Here is a 19,470-nt window from a genome sequence, read left to right as displayed (position 1 = left end):
TGTCAAAAAATCAAATATGAAAAGGAAAGGGAGTTTGGGTCATAACTGTTACGATTTTCCAATTTGGGTATATGCTCACCTTTCCGGGTTTGTGTGCAGAATGTCTGTTTCAGTACAGGCTGTGATTCTGTCTTCCTGGAGAGCTACAAGAATGACACAGCCCACAGTCTGCATTGTGAATCTGCAGGTGCACACTTCTCCCTCTGTGCTCACAGTGACCCAGCAGGATGTTAGTAACCAATGCACAGGGCCCTCCTCCAGGGGCTTTACTCTTGCTCCCTGCTTGGTTCAGAGCTTCTGTGTGAGCTCCATTTGTCCTGTTGTTGGAGTATAGTACATGCTAAGGGGTTAGACATTCACTTCCTTGATGTTCTTGCTAGTTTTTGGAACACCTGGCAATTGCTTCTGTTTTCTCCACTATAGCCTTGGCCAAGTGTCCAGTCTGTCCTCCATGCAAGGAGATGAAGTATCTGTCCCTCTGTGTTCCAGGTGCCATTTTTAGCTTTTGGGTTTGTTTGAGTTTTTGTTTGTTTGTTTGGTTAGTTGTTTTTTTTTTTTTTTTTTTTTTTGTTTGAAACAGGGTCTCACAGGGAGATTCTGACTGTCCCAATATTCTCTATGTGGACAGACTAAGCTTGTCCTGAGCTCACAGAGATTCTCCTTCCTCATGCTTCTTGAATTAAAATATGTGCACCACCACATACTCAGGTCACCTACATTTCCTTCTCATTCCCAGTACACAAGAGTGGAACAAGCCTACTTCACCTGTGCAGCAGGATCTGGCTTTGTTGATGGGGCAGATTTTCAGCACTGTAGTCCCTACCCTGGTCACCTGACATACCAGCCTTTCTCCAAAACGTGTCTCCCCTCAACCAGGCATCTGGGAAGTGCCTTTTGAGCAGAGTACTAAGACATACAGTGATATTAGCCCAGCGCTTTTCTGTATAGAATCACCTTCCACCAGGAAACATGATTAAATTTACAGCTCAATTGGTACTGATCAGTAGAAAGGAAACACGGAATACCCTTATGCATTCAACAGAAACAGTGGTCCTAAGGATTTTTTTTTCATATAGAACCAAGGGCACCAGTTTCATGCCAAGATCTTTGCACATGTGGGATTTTTCCAAACGTAAGATTTACCTTTTTTTTTCTTAGCTGAGCAATTGATCATCTAACTACTGAACTAGTCAAGATGGGTAGGGTTGTGCTATTGTAACAAGCAGTCCCCCCCCAAAAATCACTGCATCAAGATAAGTAAGGTTCATTCCTCCTCAAGGATTGTGTCAATCAGTCCTTCTTATGAGTCACTAGTGTCCTGTATCGGCGGGGGGGGGGGGGGGGAAGAAGAGCAGAAGGCTCTTGCTATTTTAAATGTTCCTTTTGTCATACTGAAAGAGAGTGATTCAGAAAGCCTTGCATCGGCAACCAAGTGTCTTTAACCTGTTCTTCCAGTGGGCCCATCAGCCCTTAGATGATAGAAAGCGTAGTCATAACACATACTTAGTCAGAGAAGAAAGGAAGCATTTGGTGAGCAACGCTGACTACCACCCATCCTGAAAACATAGGTTAAGTCAGACACAGTGCCTCACACTCATCCTCCCAGAATTTAGGAGACTGAGGCGGAAGAAGAGGCTTATAAACTCAGGAATGCCCTGTGCTACGTAGGAATTTCAGGAGAGCCTAGGTTATTGCATTCGATCTCATTAAAGAAAAACATGGCATTCAAATAAACCAATCCAAAACTAAAACAAAATCCCTTAAACAAACAATAGTTATAAGAGTCTGGCTATATTTTAAACAAACCACAAGTCTGGGTATTTAATGGAGTTGTCATGAAATGAAGAATAACTAGCTACTAGGGCCTATTAGTATCTCTGATATAGGCAGCCTATCCCAAACTCACATATCAGAGGCTAGAAGCCATCTGTAGGTTCAAGGTAAGCAAGTACAGGAGACTAGCCATCTATCCAAACTCCCTTTTTGAGGATCAGTAAAGGTAGGAGCAGTACAGGGTGGTCTATAAGCTCACAGCAGATAAGTGCATGGCAGATCTACTGAAGGCCAGAGGGGAAGGCTGGTTCTTGACTCATACAGTAGCTTTGACTGCAGTAGCAGTATTCATCCCTGCCTCTAGGAAGCCCACTGTCCCTTGACAGGCTGGGCAGATGCTCTCCATGGCCCAGTCAGGTGTCCTGAGCTGCCCTCCATGCCAGGGGCCAATCAGATGCTGTCTGAGAAAAGGAGGTCACAGTGTCTGGCTGCAACAGGCACTGAAGCTCGACAGTCCGTCATACATGGCTGTAGAAAGTCTATTGAAAAGTTTTCTCTTTTAATCCAACTATTATTCAGCAATATACAATACAGTTTATAAACAACTGTATATCCTTGTTTCCAATTTTTATTTAAAAATAAATATTATTGACAGTGAATTTGAACTATGATGTTTCTTTTTAATCAAAGTGTCTCCAAAGAAATAATTTAATAAAAAAGGAAAAATCCCCCAAAGAAAATGTAAATTCAAAAAAAATTTTTTTTCTAAACACAATAGTCTCCTAAAAATATTTTACTTTGTCAGAAAGGCTTTGACCCAACATTTTTTACATACTATCCTCAGTGCCTGCTTAACAGTTCGTGCAAAATGAAGATTCGGAGGGAATGTGGAGGAAAGAAAAATACATTGCCGTGAAGAACTTGGCGCCCCATGCACACCGCACGGCCTGCACCCCATCCTATTTGGAAACTTGATGCATAATTTTAAGTCTTCTAGATCTGTGTTACTTCCCCAAAAATATGATTTATTTAGTTTTGCATGGACTTCTTCATGCTTCCCTTAGTCCCTGTGTCCATGTGGCAAGGTGTCCTCCCAGGTTGCCTGCTGAGGCGCTACGGCTGTCAGTGCCCCAGAAGAGGGTGCAGGAACTTATGTAGTGCTAACAAGAGCAGAGACAGCAGAGGGTCTGCACTGTAGCCTGGGCCGGTACCTGCGGGTGAAGAAAAAACAGACAGTCAACCTGAATCCTAAGAACCTGGGTCCCCAAGGCAGTCCAGGACAGAGGGAGGCTTTCCTGGGCTTCTGAAAATACAATAGGAAGCTAGAGGCTGCTTTGTTTTTCTGTTTCGGTTTAAAAGATGGAACAGATTGTTGTCAGACGTAAGTGCCTTTGCCCTGAGGCAGATGTGCTAAACTGTAGTTCAAAAGTCCAAGTCACAGTGCCCTATTTTACTAAAGAGAACCCGCTTCTTTGGTCCCCAGCACAATTGTTCAAAGTACCCTTGACACAAAGGCTCGCCTCCCTACTTCTTCTATGACGATGCCACATCTACACACCGTTCCAACCTCCATGTCTCCTCTCCAACCTCCTTCCCTAAATGGCCCAGCTCAGCATCCACCCAAGTCCTGTCTTAAACGGTTGGAGGCTTCCTTCCATAACCATGCTTTCAAGCCACTCCTTAAAGTATGGAGCTCAGGAATCACAGCCTGGAATGGGTTAATATTCAAGATCCAACAAACATGGCCCCATATCCACATCTTTCTTCAATACCTAGGCCTTCCTCTGTACAATAACTCCATGCACGTGTTCATCATTTCTCCTCTGGGCCACTTCTTGGCTCTTCACCTGTTCTCAAAATATCCAGATGTTGGAAAGTCCTCCCTCTGTGGCCAGGGAAAGTGTCTCCAAGAGCCCCTGGTCCCTGAGCTGCAAAATGCACTGCTTCTCCTGGGATTCTCTGCTCTTCTGCCTTGGTGCTGGAGCTACCAATGATGGAAGTGACACAAATGCTGACTGCTACTCTATAAATTTCCCCTGGACTCCCAGCAGTCTGTTTGAGCAGCAACTGTGCACCTTGGAGGGCTGTGGGAGGCTCTTCCACTGGAGAACACCAGATGTACAGACAGTGGAGACTTAGCAAAGCTGCTGCCTGGGCAGCTGGGTCCACTTGTCTCCATGACGTTAGAGGAGGGGCTTCCTCAGCAAGGCTGGGTCTGAGTGTGCAGTAGTACTCTTGATCATAATGTGTAAAAGTACTGCCAATCTTTTCCTTTCTTTTCAGGTCCTGATATTAGGGTTTTTTTTAAATAGAAACTAATATATGAGAATTACATTTATAACATTTCCACCCTTCCCTTCTCTCCCTCCCAATCCTCCAGGGTAGTCCAACTAGCTACCTCAAATTCATGCCTTCCTCAACTATCACTATCCCTTTCTGCATGTGGTGTGTCTGTGTGTCCTGCTGATTTTGTGTTGCTCAAACGTGATATGTTTAGGGTTGAACACGTGGGATCGGATAGCTGTTAAAGAGCTCATCCTTGGAGAAGAGTGGTTTCTCTTTATAAATTGATTATAGCTCTTCATTTAAGGCTGAGACTTTATGAGTTTGCCCCGATCTCTGTTACTATGTCATCTGGTGTTGCCACTGTGAAGGTTGTGTTTAGGTACGATTCCTTGTTACGTATAGAAGACATAATCTCAGCAGGCATTCTGGTCCTCTGGTCTTTTCTGAGATGTTCCCTGAGTCTTGAATTATAGGTGGGGGGAGGAAGAGGAGGTGATGATGACATTCATTCATTTAATTATCATCCAAAATTATAGTTTTCATCCTAACTTCTCCATACATGTTTTTCATCAGACTTTGCTTTGATACAGCCCTATTATCCCATCCCACCCTAGTCTTCATTATTGCTGGTCTCCTCTAACTAGTGCTCCTTCTATTTTCATCACAAATGGACACACACACACACACACACACACACACACACACACAGAGGGGGTAGAGATTTAAAAATCTAGAAAGACATAATACTTGTTTTACTGAGTCTCGCTTATTTTGCTTAACACAATGGTTGCCAGTTGCAACTACTTTCCTGAAAATATCATAATTCCATCTGAATGAATTTGTATATATAATTCCATTTTCTTTACCTAGTCACCTCCGGAGCACTGAGGCTGATTACTGTATCTTGGTGGTTGTGGCTAGTGTAGTAAACATGGCTATGTGTGTGTGGTCAGCTGGCCACCAGGTGCATACCTAGGCATGATATAATTGGATCCTGTAATATTATTCTCTTGTCCAAACCATTTCCCCTACTCACTAATCCATCTTGCTCTGTGTGCAACTGAACGTGTCATCCTCCCTATGAGAGGAGCTGAACAGATTCCAGTCAGATTCTCCATGACTCTAGCTGCTCATATACAGATTGGAACTGGCTCACACTATGGAGTGAGGAGAAAGCAGTCTCTTTCTGTGTCCAGTCTCTCCAGAGCTTCTATTTCCGTGCACAACCCTGACCCCAGTTGACAAGTACAGGAAAGGACCCCATTCAGACATACTGGTCTTCAGACCTTAGTTTCCCACACAGTTTCCATCCTGCCCTCCCATGATCTGGCCACTGCCTCTGATCATCACCAACAGAGAGAATCACAGTGCATCGATTGCTCTGAAGACTACAGTCCTCCTCTCTACCTCCTCATTGTCACACACTGTTAGGAAGACAGATACAGGGATGGGTGAGTTGATGGATGGCTAATGGAAAACAATGGTGCAAATAGAACAACAGGGGACAGCTGTGCTTCTTGGGTGTATAGAGCTTTGGAGACCAGACATCCTGTGAGCCTTCCAATATCCAGATTTTGATCTTTACATTCTTACAAACCCTAGAGGTGACAGAAACAAACATGAGGGGTGTCTAAAAGCTGGTGCAGTTGTACACAGAATTTCAAACCATCAATGTATTCAGTAGCCAGAGAAGTAGCCCATGGGCGTGTATGCCAGGCAGGGGATGGTTGGCTGGGTGGAACTTGGGGCCCAGGTAGGGAAAAGAGATTTAAACTCTCTTCCAAGTACCCTGTTAGCTGTCACTGTCACTCTTACAGTCTTGCATGCTCAAGATAGAAAGTTTCCAGGCTAAAAGCATAGCTTCGTGGTCCATAGTATTCACAGAGGCCTGAGTTCAAACACCATTATGGAAAAAACAGCTTTCTACTCTGTGCTGAGACAACGATGGGAGCATCGGGGACAGGAGAATCACATGGTGGCTGCATAGGGTATAGCCTATGGAAAGTAGCAATCAAGGTCTGTAGGGTCTCCAATCTGGATATCTGCTTGGTGGCTGCAGTTGGGTTCCTAAACGTATCCTTCTTGATAACTGGTGGTGTGACCCTAGACAGCCTCCTTAACCCCTCTTGTTCTTGTAGCATATACCAGAAAATTAGTATGTGTGTGGCTGGCGTCACTAGACCAAGCTCTAGGTTAAGCAATATGATAGAAATAAGCTAGAGAAATGGCCACCAAAAGCCTTTCCAGTCTCCAGCATGCACATCCTGTGATAGTGTCACCCCCCGACACACACACACACACACACACACACCTCCTGTTGTAGACAGTGGAATATCATGGGGTGAGATAAACAAAAGTGTACAGAGGGTTGTGAACCTTTAGAATGAACTGTCTAAGCCTGAGTCACCCTGCTGAAGGATAAGGCTCATGGGATGTCCTAGATGAGGTCCCCCTAGACCAATCAAGACCCAAGTGAATTGGCACCAACTGCCTAGATGAGCCCAGCAGAGTAAGCTGTGTAAATTCCTATGTTGTCACAGCAAAGTCACTGAGTTTTTAAGGTCCTCTGTCACAGCAAAAAAAAAAAAAAAAAACAAAACAAAAAAAAAACCATACAACACATAAACAAAGGAGACCCAAATAGTCACTGCCACCCAAGCAAAAGTTTCAGAAAAGGCCAGTGTAAGACAGGAGTGTTGGACACCCCTGCAACCCTAATACTTGGGGTTCAGGTAGGAGGATCCAGTTGAGCTACAGCATGGGACCTTGTCTCCAAACAAACAAAAAACAGGATCTAGGACTATATCTCAGAGGGATAGCACTTATCCAAATGTACAAGGACCTAGATTTGATCCCCAGTAATACATAAATAAATATACATAACATTTTAAGGCTGGAAAGATGCCTAAGCATGCTTGAAAGCCTGGTGGCCTGAGTTCAATTCCCACAGCCATGTAAAGGTGGAAAGGAGAGAACCAACTCCAAGAACAAACTTTTACAAGCACAGTCTTAGCTCAAGAGAATTGAAGAACTAATTTTGTGAATGCCTTCCCCAGAGGGAACTTTTTCAATGTAAGCAAACTCTCTCCTCATCTACTTAGTTTTAAAACACCCCTGGATCTTAATGACCACGGGGTCATGTTCTTCAAGGGAGATTTCCTGTCGTGATGTCTAGCATAGGTCTACTCTGCATCTGGGGCCTGAGTCTCTACCTCCCAGACTTCCAGATGCAGCCAAAACTGTTCACTGCTGTCTGACAAATGCAACTTTGCTTGACCTTGTAGAGCACAGGTACACGGTGCTGGATAGGTGTGTTTGGCTCAGCTGGGATGGACTCGCTAGTCTCTTCTGACACTCCTAGGACATGAGGCTGAAATGCTGAACCGATCAGATGCTAGCAGCCTCTTCATCTGTATCCTCCCTTTCAGAAGAGAACCAGGCACAGTGCTGGGGTGCACACAAGCATATTAGTCATAATAAAGCTGGAGACTCAGGCAGCCTGGGAGGGTGAGGAAAGCCCTGGGAATCAGTCTGGCTGATTCATCTTCAACTCAAACCAGTGCTGCTACCTTGATAGTTCTTAATGAAGCTGAAGTGTCTTTGGCTTAAGATGAAGGTATCAGCTGAGAAATTAATGTTTATCATTTAGGTAGTGAGAAGGACAAGAGATACTCTGGAGCCGTTTAAAAGAGACTCTGAATCAGGTGTGGTAGCACATAATCTCAACACTTAGGCAGAAGGATTGAAAGTTCCAGGTCAGCCTGGGTGACACCCTGAGACCTGACACCACATTTGTGGAAGGGGAAGAGGAGGAAGGGAAAAGAAGGAAGAGGAAGATAGAGAGGAAAAGGAAGTAAGGAGACAGAGGATGATTGGGAGGTGCAGATAATAAATTAATGTAATAATGAAAAAAAAAGAAAATATGGTGAATATGGGCGAGTGCACACGTGCATGCACACACACACATCCTCACATACACATACACTCATCCTTACACACATACACACACACATCCTCACACACTCACACACACACATACACACACGCACGCACATATTCTCACACACACACATCCTCACACACACATCCTCACACACACATCCTCACACACACATACACACACACACATCCTCACACACACATCCTCACACACACATACACACACACATCCTCACACACACACATACACACACACATACACACACACACATAAACACACGCACACACACATACACACATGCACACACACATACATACACACACAGACACAAAGACACACGCACGCGCATGCGTCTCAGTTTAAGCAGCCTTTCTATGGGAAGTTCCTCCTTTCTATTTATCCAGCAACAAAAGATCTCTATAGACCTGTCAGAAAAGTGCCCAGAATTGTTGAAGTCATTTAATATCTTAATAAAGAAAAGGAGGAGGCTGTGTCGGAGCTTCCTCTTGATCCATGCTCTGCTCTCTGTGTAGAATCTAATCCTGGGAAAGAAGCTCTCCTGGTGGTGTACAGTTGTGATCTGAGGTATCCCCAACATGGAATGAAAGCTTTGTTCACAGGTAACCGTGTCATTTTGTAAGGTCTCGGAAACTTTTTGGTCAGGACTTAGTTGGAGGGAATCAGGTCACTTGTAGTGCCTTGTGCTCACCCCTTTCTGCCCACCATGAGTTGAATAGTCTCACACTACCATGTGCCCCCATCATAACGCTGTGCCTCATTGTAGGCTCCAAACAACAGAGCCATGGACAGAAGACTTGGAAATGGAGCAGAGTAAAAATCCCTCCTTTTAAGTTGTTTGTATTGGCTATTTTGTCACAGTGATACAAGACTGCCTAACAGGGAACCTTGTGGGTGTGGCACTGGTACCCACATGTGAGCCTGGGGCATCAGGTCTGTATGGAACTAAGGAACGTCTTGGCCCAACCCCCTGTCTCTGCAGGCTGAGAGCTATGGTAGGGCTGGGGAAGGCTGATCTGCTCAACAGCTCACACACATTGTATGAGCTAGGGGCTTTTCAGAGTTGCTCGAACACTGCACTTTTCCTTTCTTTTTTTCCAGCCCCGAGAAGTATAAGCAGAGTTATGATATTTTTAGGTCAGCAAACTGATTCTGGCTCGGGTGGCCTGAGTGGGCTGAAGCTCATTTTGCAGGCTGGAACTGCAGGCTTTGACTATTTGTGTCTCCCTCTGCAGAGCTCTGCAGAATGTGCACACATATAGTGCAGGCAGCAGGAATGCTGGTCCAAAGGTTGGTACTGCCCAATCTCTCATAGGCAAAGTCATTCTAGCCTTGAACCTGGCTGTGATTTCCTGAGAACCCCTGGAGGGTATATTTGCAGCTGCTCCCTGCCCCCTTCTACTGAGCATACTATGGCCACTAAAGGCTGCTATGCACTTTGGGAGATCTAACCTGTCTTTTGAACAAAGATTTCTTGGCTAGAAAACTTTGGGACCCAAGCCAAGTCTGCTAGATGAGGGTCCTTAAGCGCTCATACTCAATTGGATCGCTTTCTTCTTTTGCAGCCTCTGTAGATGAAACAAAAGCCTAGCACGTGAACTTGAACCTCCATTCAATGCTAAAGAGAGATCCCTCCTTTTCTAAGACCTGCCTGAGGACCCTGTCACTCCTCGCTGTACCTCTGCTCTCTCTGAGAGCAGCAGACCAACCCCTCTACTGCCAAAGAAGAAGAAAAGGGCACGGGCAGCATCCTGGTCAAGGTCAATGTCATGTTTCATCCAGAAACCTTGGCTGCTGCTAAGGCAGGCTGTCACTTGAGGGGACTGGCCTTCAGTCTTCATCACAATCTCTTACTCCCACACTTCTGGCCTCTCTGGTCAAAAACCCTATTTTCTGGAGAACCTATTAACAAAGTGAGGCACATAGCCACATGAGGGCCGAGCCCGGGTTGTAGAGAGATGGAGATCAATGTGCTTAGAGTCTTCAACAGAAGGTAAATTCTAATCTGACATGAAAATTAGGAGACTCCTATTATAAGCATACCAATTTTGGCAATGCCTAGGTACCAGCACTCCTGCCCCTACTTTTCCATTGAGTCTGACTGCCCTTCTCAGCAGGAATCTGCAAGTCTTTGACCTCATGACTACCAACCTGGGCCCAGGTGAGCTGCAAGCCACCACCCTTGCCTCTGTGCATGGGTTCCTGTATATCCTTCCTCAGTCACAGTACATCCTAACACCCTGCCATTCGTTAATGTCCAAGTTCACAGAGTCTGAGCCAGCTCTGGCTCAGAACCCAGAAGGAGTCTGGCTCAGATCCTACTAGGTCTGCGCTCAGCTGTGTGGTGGGCAGGTTCAGCCCCCTTTCCTGACCTGGAGCTGACCCTCCTGGCATGCCCAGTTCTCAGTTCCACTGATGGACTCTGCATGAGTCCAACTTGCTGCCGAGTGGGAAGATGGCACCATGCAAAGCGGCCTCCCCTTTTGACATTTTAATTAAAGCCTCTTCATGGATATTTATCCAAAGGGAGCCAGTGAGGAATAATTGAGCACTAAGGGAGTTTGTTTGGGTGGAATTCATTTCTGCTATAAAATTAATATATGCTGGTAAATGGCAAAAGCTAGAAGCACCTAACTAATGCTGTTGTGTCTTAAAGGAAGTACATATCTTTTAGAAAACAAAATGGCATGGGACCTGGAGACATAGACTGTGATTGAGATGTGGGCCTGTGCCCTTGGCTGGTGGCTTCCTGCTTCAGTCAGTTCCCCTAGCCCCCCACCCTACTCAGTGGATGGAGGCAAGCTGCTTCTAGAGTATTCGAGTCACTTTTTATTACCGTGACAAAAATACCTGAATAAACCAACTCACAGAGGGGAGGATTTCCTTGGCTCGTGGTTTCAGAGGTGTCAGTCCACGGTCTGCTGGCTCATTGCTTTGAGGCTGTGGGGAGGTAGAACATCATGGCAGAAGGGCACAATGGGGTAGGGGATGCCTCTCACCTCATAGCAGCCAGAAACAAAGAGCAAAGAAGGGTGCTGGGTGAAATGAAATATACCCTTCAATGCCACACCCTCAGTGACCGACTCCCTCCTGCCATGATCTTCCTCTTCCTAACAAATCATTCAGCTATGAATTGAGCAATGGAGCTGGCAGCGATGCAGTTAGACTGGTGGAGTTGGTAGAGTTGGACTGTAGTGCAGTCACCTCCCAACAATGTCACCACCTGGGGACCAAACCTTCAACTCATGAACATTTTTATTTAGTGCCCAAACTTATCATAGGTGAGTGAAACATGCACAGTACAACTATGGGGTTGAACTGTTTCTCTGCCACAGCTTAATGGTCTTGGGTTTCTGAAACATTTTCCTCACTTCATTGCCACCAGTGCCCTAATTGCTTCATGCATACCTGGAGAAGCCATCCTATGGTGCAGAGCCTTGATCAGATCCCCACTACAGAGGAAAAAAATACCACTTCGGTGCCACCATGAGAACCTCTTTTAATCATCCCAATATTATCATACTTCCAGCCATGTACACTGGTCCATTGTCCTTGCCAGCACTCAAAGTGAGGCAACCAATGAATTAACCAATGTTTCTGCTTCTCGTGGACTGATCCATACTTTAGGTCTTGAGTGCATGCTGCCTCTGCCAGGGAGTCAGCCTCAATCACTAATGCACAGGAAGCCAAGCACTAATATCTCTACTATCTACATGGCCTGGAGCTTATTGGGTAGCTCAGATTAGTCTGATAATCCTTCTATATCAACCTTCTGAGTAGTGGGACTATAGATGTGTAACACACACACACACACACACACACACACACACACACACACACTAATTTTAGAATGGAGAAACTAAAATTCAATTAGGAGAAATAACTTGCCTAAAGTTCGAGGTTTCCAGATAAATTATAGGTTACACAGTTAACTTTGAGTTTCATATAAACAGTGGGCAGTGCCTAGTGCCAGGCTACTCCTGACAGTTCATGGGCTATCCCTTACATCAAGGTACCACTAACTGTCTGCTGGAGGCCCAAGTTTAATGAAAAGTACTCTGTCTTTATTTAATACAGATGAAGGCCTCTCAGGCTGCATATCTTCTATCTACACAGTGGACTACAGCCACCACCTATGCCTCTCTTAGAGTCAAAGAACAGAATGTCATGTCATTTCCCCTACTTGTGACAAGGGGAGCCCAGCCTGACTTCCAGGACAGGAGTTGGGAGGTGTTTCCTCCTGAATTCTAACATATTTCCATTGTTTTCTTGTTTCATGCTAATTTTACAGAATAATGGGTTTCATTTAACATTTTCTGCATTGTCGGTATTGGAACCTAGTGCTTTACCACTAAGCTACACAGCAGCCCCTCACATGGGGCTTCTAGGCAGGTGTTCTACCATTGAACCATACCCCCAGCCCCTCTCTGGTGCATTCTAGGTAAGTTCTTCAACACTGAGTCACACCTAAGTCCCTCACTGGGGATTTTAGGCAGCTGCTCCACCACTGAGCCACATGTAGCCCAGGCAGGTGCTCTACCAATAAACCAAACTTCCAGTCCCTGACTAGGGATTCAAGGCTGGAGCACTAGTACTGAACCATAACTGCGGCCCCTCACTGTGGCTTCTAGGCAGGTGTTCTACCCATCAATCCACACCCTAGCCCCTCTCTCACTGGTGGAGTCTATCACTGAGCCAAGCCCTCTGGCTTTATTGTGGCATCGTCACACATTCATATAACACACTTTCTCTGATGGCCAACTCAGTTGATGGGCCTTTGCCAGCGTATTTATTTCAAAACAGTCACTTTCTTCATAGCCAGGTGGCTATGCGCAGTGGCCAACCACCAGCTCAGCAGCTGAGCATGCTGGGGCTGCCTTTCTGTGAGGGGTCCAGTCCTCATCTGGAGAGATCCCACACCCAATCTGTTTTGATTTGATACTCTTTGGGACCATGCAATGCTAATAGGCACCCACAGTATTCTTAGTGCTTAGAAATTTACTCTGCCCTTTGTGAGAATTCTCTCCTTTGGCCCACTCACAGTGGCCTTAGTAAGTGGAACCCATTTTTTTTCCTTTTATGGGTAAGTCCTAGAATTAGTGACTTAACTAACATTGCACAGCTGCAGAATGCCAGTAGAGGGTTATAGCCACTAGTTTCCTGGTATCTGTGAATTCCAGGCTCTCTAGCTGGCTAGAACTTCTGAATCCTCTCCAGGAGACAGTTTTTCACCCGCCCCCTCCTTCCTTTGCGTGGATCAAAGTAGATTCCCATAAGGAGACTAATTGTATGCACTCATTTCTTTTTGCCCCATCCAGCCTCTCAGGAATGACTTTCTCATTGTCAGATCACCCTTTAGACTCTAGAAAATACCTACCTCCTCCTGCTGAGCCCAGAGGCCCCATAAGAATATTCCAAAACTCTCTCCCCTTTGTTGGGCATTGCTGCTGTACTGCCCCCTTGCACAGCTTCTCACTGTATCAGCTCTCATCCGGATACAGTCTCATTCTAGTTCCATCCTCTGTGCCCCACACTCACCTGACTCCCCGCTCCCAGGACTTCCTTTTGGGTTGCAGGTTATAGACTCCCCTTGTCCCAGGGACTCTAGCACAAATTCAGTTTCCTCTAGGCTGCGAGTGGGCAGCTGTGGGTGTATTTACTTCCCGACATCTATGTCTTATGCCAGAGGCTGAGCCAGAAAGAGGGGAGACTATGACTCAGCTGTGTGTCTCCCTGATTCTTTGCATGCTGCCTGCAGCGTGAGATCCAGTGTTTGCAGGGCAGATGGTTAAACACTTTCATTCTCCCCAAATGTGCAGAATGGCTGGATGCCCCATACACAGCCTCCACCTAGGGCTAATAACACTTCCTACATCCTCAGGGAGCCAGTCTCAGTAACCTGACATGAATATGGATCTGAATGGGACTCAGATCTGTCTCTCGCACAATTTCCTCAGACTCATTTCAACTTCTTCCACTCATTTCTTTCTTTAATGTGACCTATCATGCAACATGCCTTATTACAAGCTGTTCCAAGTCCCTTCAATAGAACGTCAAGTATTGACATGTGTAATATATTTGTAGGTTTTGTCTATTTCCTGATATATATATATAAATTATATATAATTTTAATTTGTGCACACATTTTAAATGTAATTTGGGTCATATCAGTTGTATTTAATATACTGAAGTAGTAGAATTGTTTTTCTCAAACTAATTACTACATGAAAGCAAAACACAACAACCAGAAGGCTGGCAAGAGACTGATGCACCTCAATGGTAGAGCACCCGCCTAGAAAACCCCAGTGCAAGGCTAGGGGTGGAGTTCAGTGGCACAATGCTTACCCTGAATGTAGGCTCTAGATCCCAGCACTACAGTAAACAAACATGCAAACATAAATATGCTTATTAAAAATAAAACTAATGGAAGTTGGCGGTGCACCACAGTTTATAGGGTTTCAGGGAACGATCTGGGAACACCTGCTCTAGGTGACCTGAGTCTATTTCCCAATGTGAAATGTGCACTTGTGGACTCTGGCGTGCTTACGTGCTCATTTCACTGACTACAGAGTAGAGCTAGGGTGATGGAGAAGAGTGTCTAATCCTCCCTGAAGCCCATTTCCATTCAAGTTGTCTGGTGTTCTTGTCTCCTGTTTCATGGCCCTTTAGTCAGACTATCTAAGAGTCAGGCACAAAATGAGTAGGTTCTCAATGCTTGCTCAATCCAGGCTGCTAAGCAACAGCAGAGGTCCTTACCCCCAGCCTCCCTACACTTCGCCTTAGAGCCAGGACTGATAATCACCTAATGTGGTATTGGTCACAGGGTAGAGAACAGCAATCAGTGACCGGAACAATCAGCCTTACCAGGTCTGTCTTCCTATTTACAACTCCCGTCTGTCTTCTGCCTCAAGGATACCTGAACACTATTTCTCACCGAGAACTTTACCTTTAGAAATGCAATTTGGCCAAAATGGCTAATGCATTTTAATTGCAGAGGGATAGTGCTTGGAAAATTGTATAACATGTGTTCATTAAATAAAATCAGTGCCAAGGAACTGCCCAGAATGTGTCATGCATTAAAATATGACTCTAAAATAGAACACCCCATGAAATATGCCCTTGTGTATTTTCTTGTTACATTAATTTTTAAAGCAAGTGCAGTTCATCCATTTGCCTAGAGACTAGATATATGTCTGAGAAGAAAAAACCTACAGTATAATTTGATGATCATCAAGAAGCCTGAGGCCAGGCTCTGTTCCCCAGATAACTTAGTGTCCAGTCACTGGAGGGTACATGACATCTGTTCCAGAAAACTGGTGGTGACCTGTGGACTGGCTGTGCCTCAGCTCTATCTACTGTATTTAGTGGTTCAGAGGTAGACACAGAACATGGACTGACATGGCATTCTGGTCCTACCACTGCCTGGGACCTTTCTTTCCAAGGCATCTCTCATGGTATGTTTGCCAGAAATTCCACACCCAGACATGTCGCCAGCCCCAACGCACCCATTGAGCAAGGTTTACCTGGTCCCCAAATCATCCATCTTCCCATCCATCATTTATTCACAGGTCCACTTGCCCTTTTATCTAGCCCCTTTCAACCAGCTACACACCCTTTCCAACATCCTTCTTCCTGCCTACCCAGCAGCTACTTTTTCCATCCATTTTCAGCCCACTCATCTGTCCTCGTGGAGACAACCACATCCCCCTTTTGGATTTGAAATGTTTCTGCCCCAATGGGTGAAAAGGCTTGGTCCTCAACTGGTAGATCTATTCATGGAGAGGTGACTAGATTGTGAGGGCTCTGATCTCAACAGTGGGTTACTCCATTGATGGATTCCTAATTTGATGGTATTATTGGGAGGCTATGGACATTTTTGGGGTTGGGCCCTGGCTGGAGTTAAGCTACTAGAGGGTTGTTTGGGGGGGACTATATATTATGCCTAGTTCTTAGTTGCCTCTTTGCTTCCTGGCTGACACGAGGTGAGCAGTTGTGCTCCAACATATGCTCCTACCACAGTGTTCTGTCTCACTTTGGACCCACAAGTCCAAACTTTTGAAACTGTGAGCCCAAAATGGAAATTTCTTTAATTAAATTGTTGTGTTCGGTATTTTATTGAGGCAAGAAAAAATATAAATCTTCCCTCTACTCATTCACATGTTTTACTACCTACTAATTTTTCTGTCCAGTCCTGATACACTTAACCATTCATCCATTCATGTTTCCATCCATGTACCCATCCATCCACCTTCCTGCTCACCCATCTGTCTACACACACACACACACACACACACACACACACCATTATCATCATCATCCCTTCCCACCAATTTCATCCTCCTAGCCATCATTCCATCCACTCATCCATCCTCATGACCACATTATCTCATGTGCACCCATTTACATATCCTTTCGTCGGCTTACCTGCCATCTGTCTGCTTTTCCATCCACTCACTCAACCTCTCGTGCAGACATCCATCTACCTATTGCTCTAACTAGTCCACACACTGTCCTCTCTCTTGGCACTGTTTTCTCTGAGCTGCATTGCCTAGCTCTGTCTCCACACTGGCTGGAGCCACAATCTCCAAAGGACCCTGCCTTCTACTCTGTTTTCTCTGACTGCATGACCTTCAGAGAAGAGCAAAAACAAACAAACAAACGAACAAAAAAAAAACCCCAAAATACAAAAACCTAAAATCTTACAGTTTGATCTTATTTAACCAGTGAGCTCTTTCTGACTTTTTGCTTTCTTTTCAGAGCCAAATTAACCCTTTATAAGGCTTGGTCAGGTACCCCCACCAACTCATCTTTAACTCTCCAAAGAAAGTCAAGTGTTAATTTCAAACACAGCAAGCATTAATAATGTGCTTGAAAGGAGAATGCCTGGAGAAAAGGGGTTGAACTTCCTTCTGGCCTAGCTTACAAAGCCCTTCCAGGCACATTCCTGAATTACTCCTCCTTGAGGGTCTTCCAAGGTCATCAGAGCTCGAGCCACCATCCCCACTCTGCTGATGACAAGAATGGATAACATGCAGAAGTCAGCTCACTGCACTCCCATAGCCCTTTCTAGGACTGAGATCCTTATTTCTGCATCTCTGAGGGCCTCTCCCTTGAACTGTCCCCCTGAACATCAAGCCTTGTCTCCAACATTTTTACCTGCTAAAGGTCTTCCTAATGGTCTTTCTTTAATATGGCATTAGCTTCATGAAGTTTACCTGGTGTATAGGAGGGAAGGGAAGCTCATAAGGTAAGTCTCACATTGGGGTTCCTTTCAAGCATTTTAGGTGATCTAGATACTCACTGCCATTCTCACACAAACTTACGATGACAAAAGCCAACGTCTCCTAGTATTTCCTATGTGCTGGACTTGGTGCTCTGTAAATATCCCATGTTGGCTGATCTTCACTGCTGACAGCATTTGAAAGTTTCTGATTCTAACCTCTGGATGTGTCTTCGAGAGCAGTTCCAAAGGGGATTGATTAGGAGAAGAAGACCCATCATAATTGTGGGTGTGCTGAAGGTCTCCATGAGATAAGCAGAGAAGAATCCCAGCTGAGTAAAAATATCCTATCTGAATACAAGAATCCCCCCTTTTCTCTGCTTCTACACCCACCCATTAGTTATTTTTAGTTATTTTTCTATGACTGTGCTAAAATACCATAACTGAAACAACTTATAAAAGAGTTTATTTGGGCTTATGGTTCTAGAGGATTATGATCCACGATGGTAAATTGGAGGCAACAAAGCAGCAGCATCTAGATGCTGAGATCAGAAGCTGAGAGTCCATATCCCAATTCATAAGCAGGAGTCAGAACATGAACTAAGAAAGATTGGAGCACAGCTTTGGAACCACAACACCCACTCCCGGTGACATAGTTTCTCTAGCAAGACCACACCCCCAGATCTACCCAATCAGCACTACCAACTGGGGATCAAGTATTTAAATATTTGAGCCTATAGGGTTATTTTCATTCAAACCAGAACATGAAACAGTGCCTCTGAAACTGAGCCAAAAATAAATCCTTCCTTGTTTCTCATTGTGAATATTAACAGATGACTTCCTCTGATGCAGTCGGCTGCCCTCCAGCCTAGGACCTGGTTCTACACGAAGGATAACAGAGAAGAAACCTGCTCATAGCAGTGATGAAGCCATGATTCCAGTCCACAAAAGTGGGTATATCAAGGAAACATGTTGCTGAAGAAATGGGAATGATTAAAATGTCAGGGGAACCAATGAAATGGTCACGTGTGGTAGTGGATGCCGCTCCCTCCGAGCTGTCCTAGCATTTCCTGGGTTTGTGCTTTGAGTCTTCCACTAGGATAAGCAAGATGAGCATCATGGACAACATGCAAAAGAACCGACTGATCCAAGTCTTTTCCCCGCCCCCACTCCCAAAGAGCATGGGATGGGAAGTCTGATGCTAGTAAGACATGTCCGGTAATAATCAGTCTTCAAAAACTCCTGAGTAGTTGGAACATTGAGGCAGTCCTCTGACTCTATGACTGGCCACTTCTGGTATGGATGGAGAAGGACCCTTGAGCATGGAGTAGGGAAGAGCTTCTGAAATGTCCACTTTGGCTTCCATTATGGTTTGATGTGAAATGTTCTCAACTTGGTTATCAACTGGTGACACTGTCTGGAGGTTGAGGAATGGAACCCGTGGGATGGGAGGCATAGCTCAAGGTGGTAAGCCAGTGAGATCAGGCCTTGGAGGATTATATAGCCCAGCCCTACTTCCCATCAAATCTCTTTCCTTCCTGTGTGAGAATCCACTGCCGCCACAAATAGATCCCTCAGCTACAACACCTTCCCTGCCTTGACTGACTGAACCCTCTAAAACTCTGAACATGAATGATGCTTCCTTCCTTTCAGATGCTGTTGTCCAATTTGGGATGGTGATGAGAAAAGTCACTGGCACAGCTTCTTATTGTGAACAGACACCTAAGAGAAAGTCCACTAGCAGAGGAGCAAACTCAGCCAATTTTAGCCTGTCTAAAGTAACTTTGATGATTCATCCTAGATGGTGATAATGACAGAACAGAAAATTCAATCATTTCAAAGATTAGTCTCCATCTGAGCATGTTGTTGGGGGCAGGTCTATGTCTCAGGGGCCATTGCATGGATGCCATAGGGAGGCTTCAGCCTCATGCCACAACAGTTACTGAGGGCTTTCCCCTTGCTAAGTGCCTCCCTCAGTCTGACCCATCACTTAATGCTCCACATCAGCCAAACCCTAATCTTGGAGGAGCCAAATGGGGTGATCCACGTTGGTATTTACATGATCCTCTTTCCTTACATTATGAAAGCGATCAGACTCATTTCCCAGGAGGTACCACTCTAAGGAAGGTCCTCCCTAAGAAATAGATAGGAATAGGGAGGAAGTATAGAATTTTCTCATTCTCAACTTCCCTGTAGCCATTACAGAAGACCAAGTGAAACTTCTTATTTCTCT

The 19,470-nt window shown here is 45.1% G+C and overlaps 1 protein-coding gene across 4 annotated transcripts in view; it reads right to left on the bottom strand.

The window, feature by feature from the left end:
- Positions 1-2,312: 2,312 nt before the first annotated feature.
- The window catches only part of Vstm2b (V-set and transmembrane domain containing 2B), a 28,501-nt gene continuing 11,343 nt past the window's right edge, over positions 2,313-19,470 (bottom strand). For 3 of the 4 annotated variants that reach the window (XM_087569136.1, XM_087569137.1, XM_087569131.1), the window contains one exon: positions 2,384-2,984. In XM_087569136.1, the coding sequence (XP_087425262.1) occupies positions 2,896-2,984 (89 nt within the window). In that variant the 3' untranslated portion in view covers positions 2,384-2,895. 4 annotated transcript variants of the gene reach the window in all.

This window comes from Rattus norvegicus, chromosome 1 (assembly GCF_021556685.1).
Source record: "Rattus norvegicus strain SHRSP/BbbUtx chromosome 1, alternate assembly SHRSP_T2T, whole genome shotgun sequence".
Taxonomy (NCBI): Eukaryota; Metazoa; Chordata; class Mammalia; order Rodentia; family Muridae; genus Rattus; species Rattus norvegicus.
This window is presented reverse-complemented; position numbering and strand designations above follow the sequence as displayed.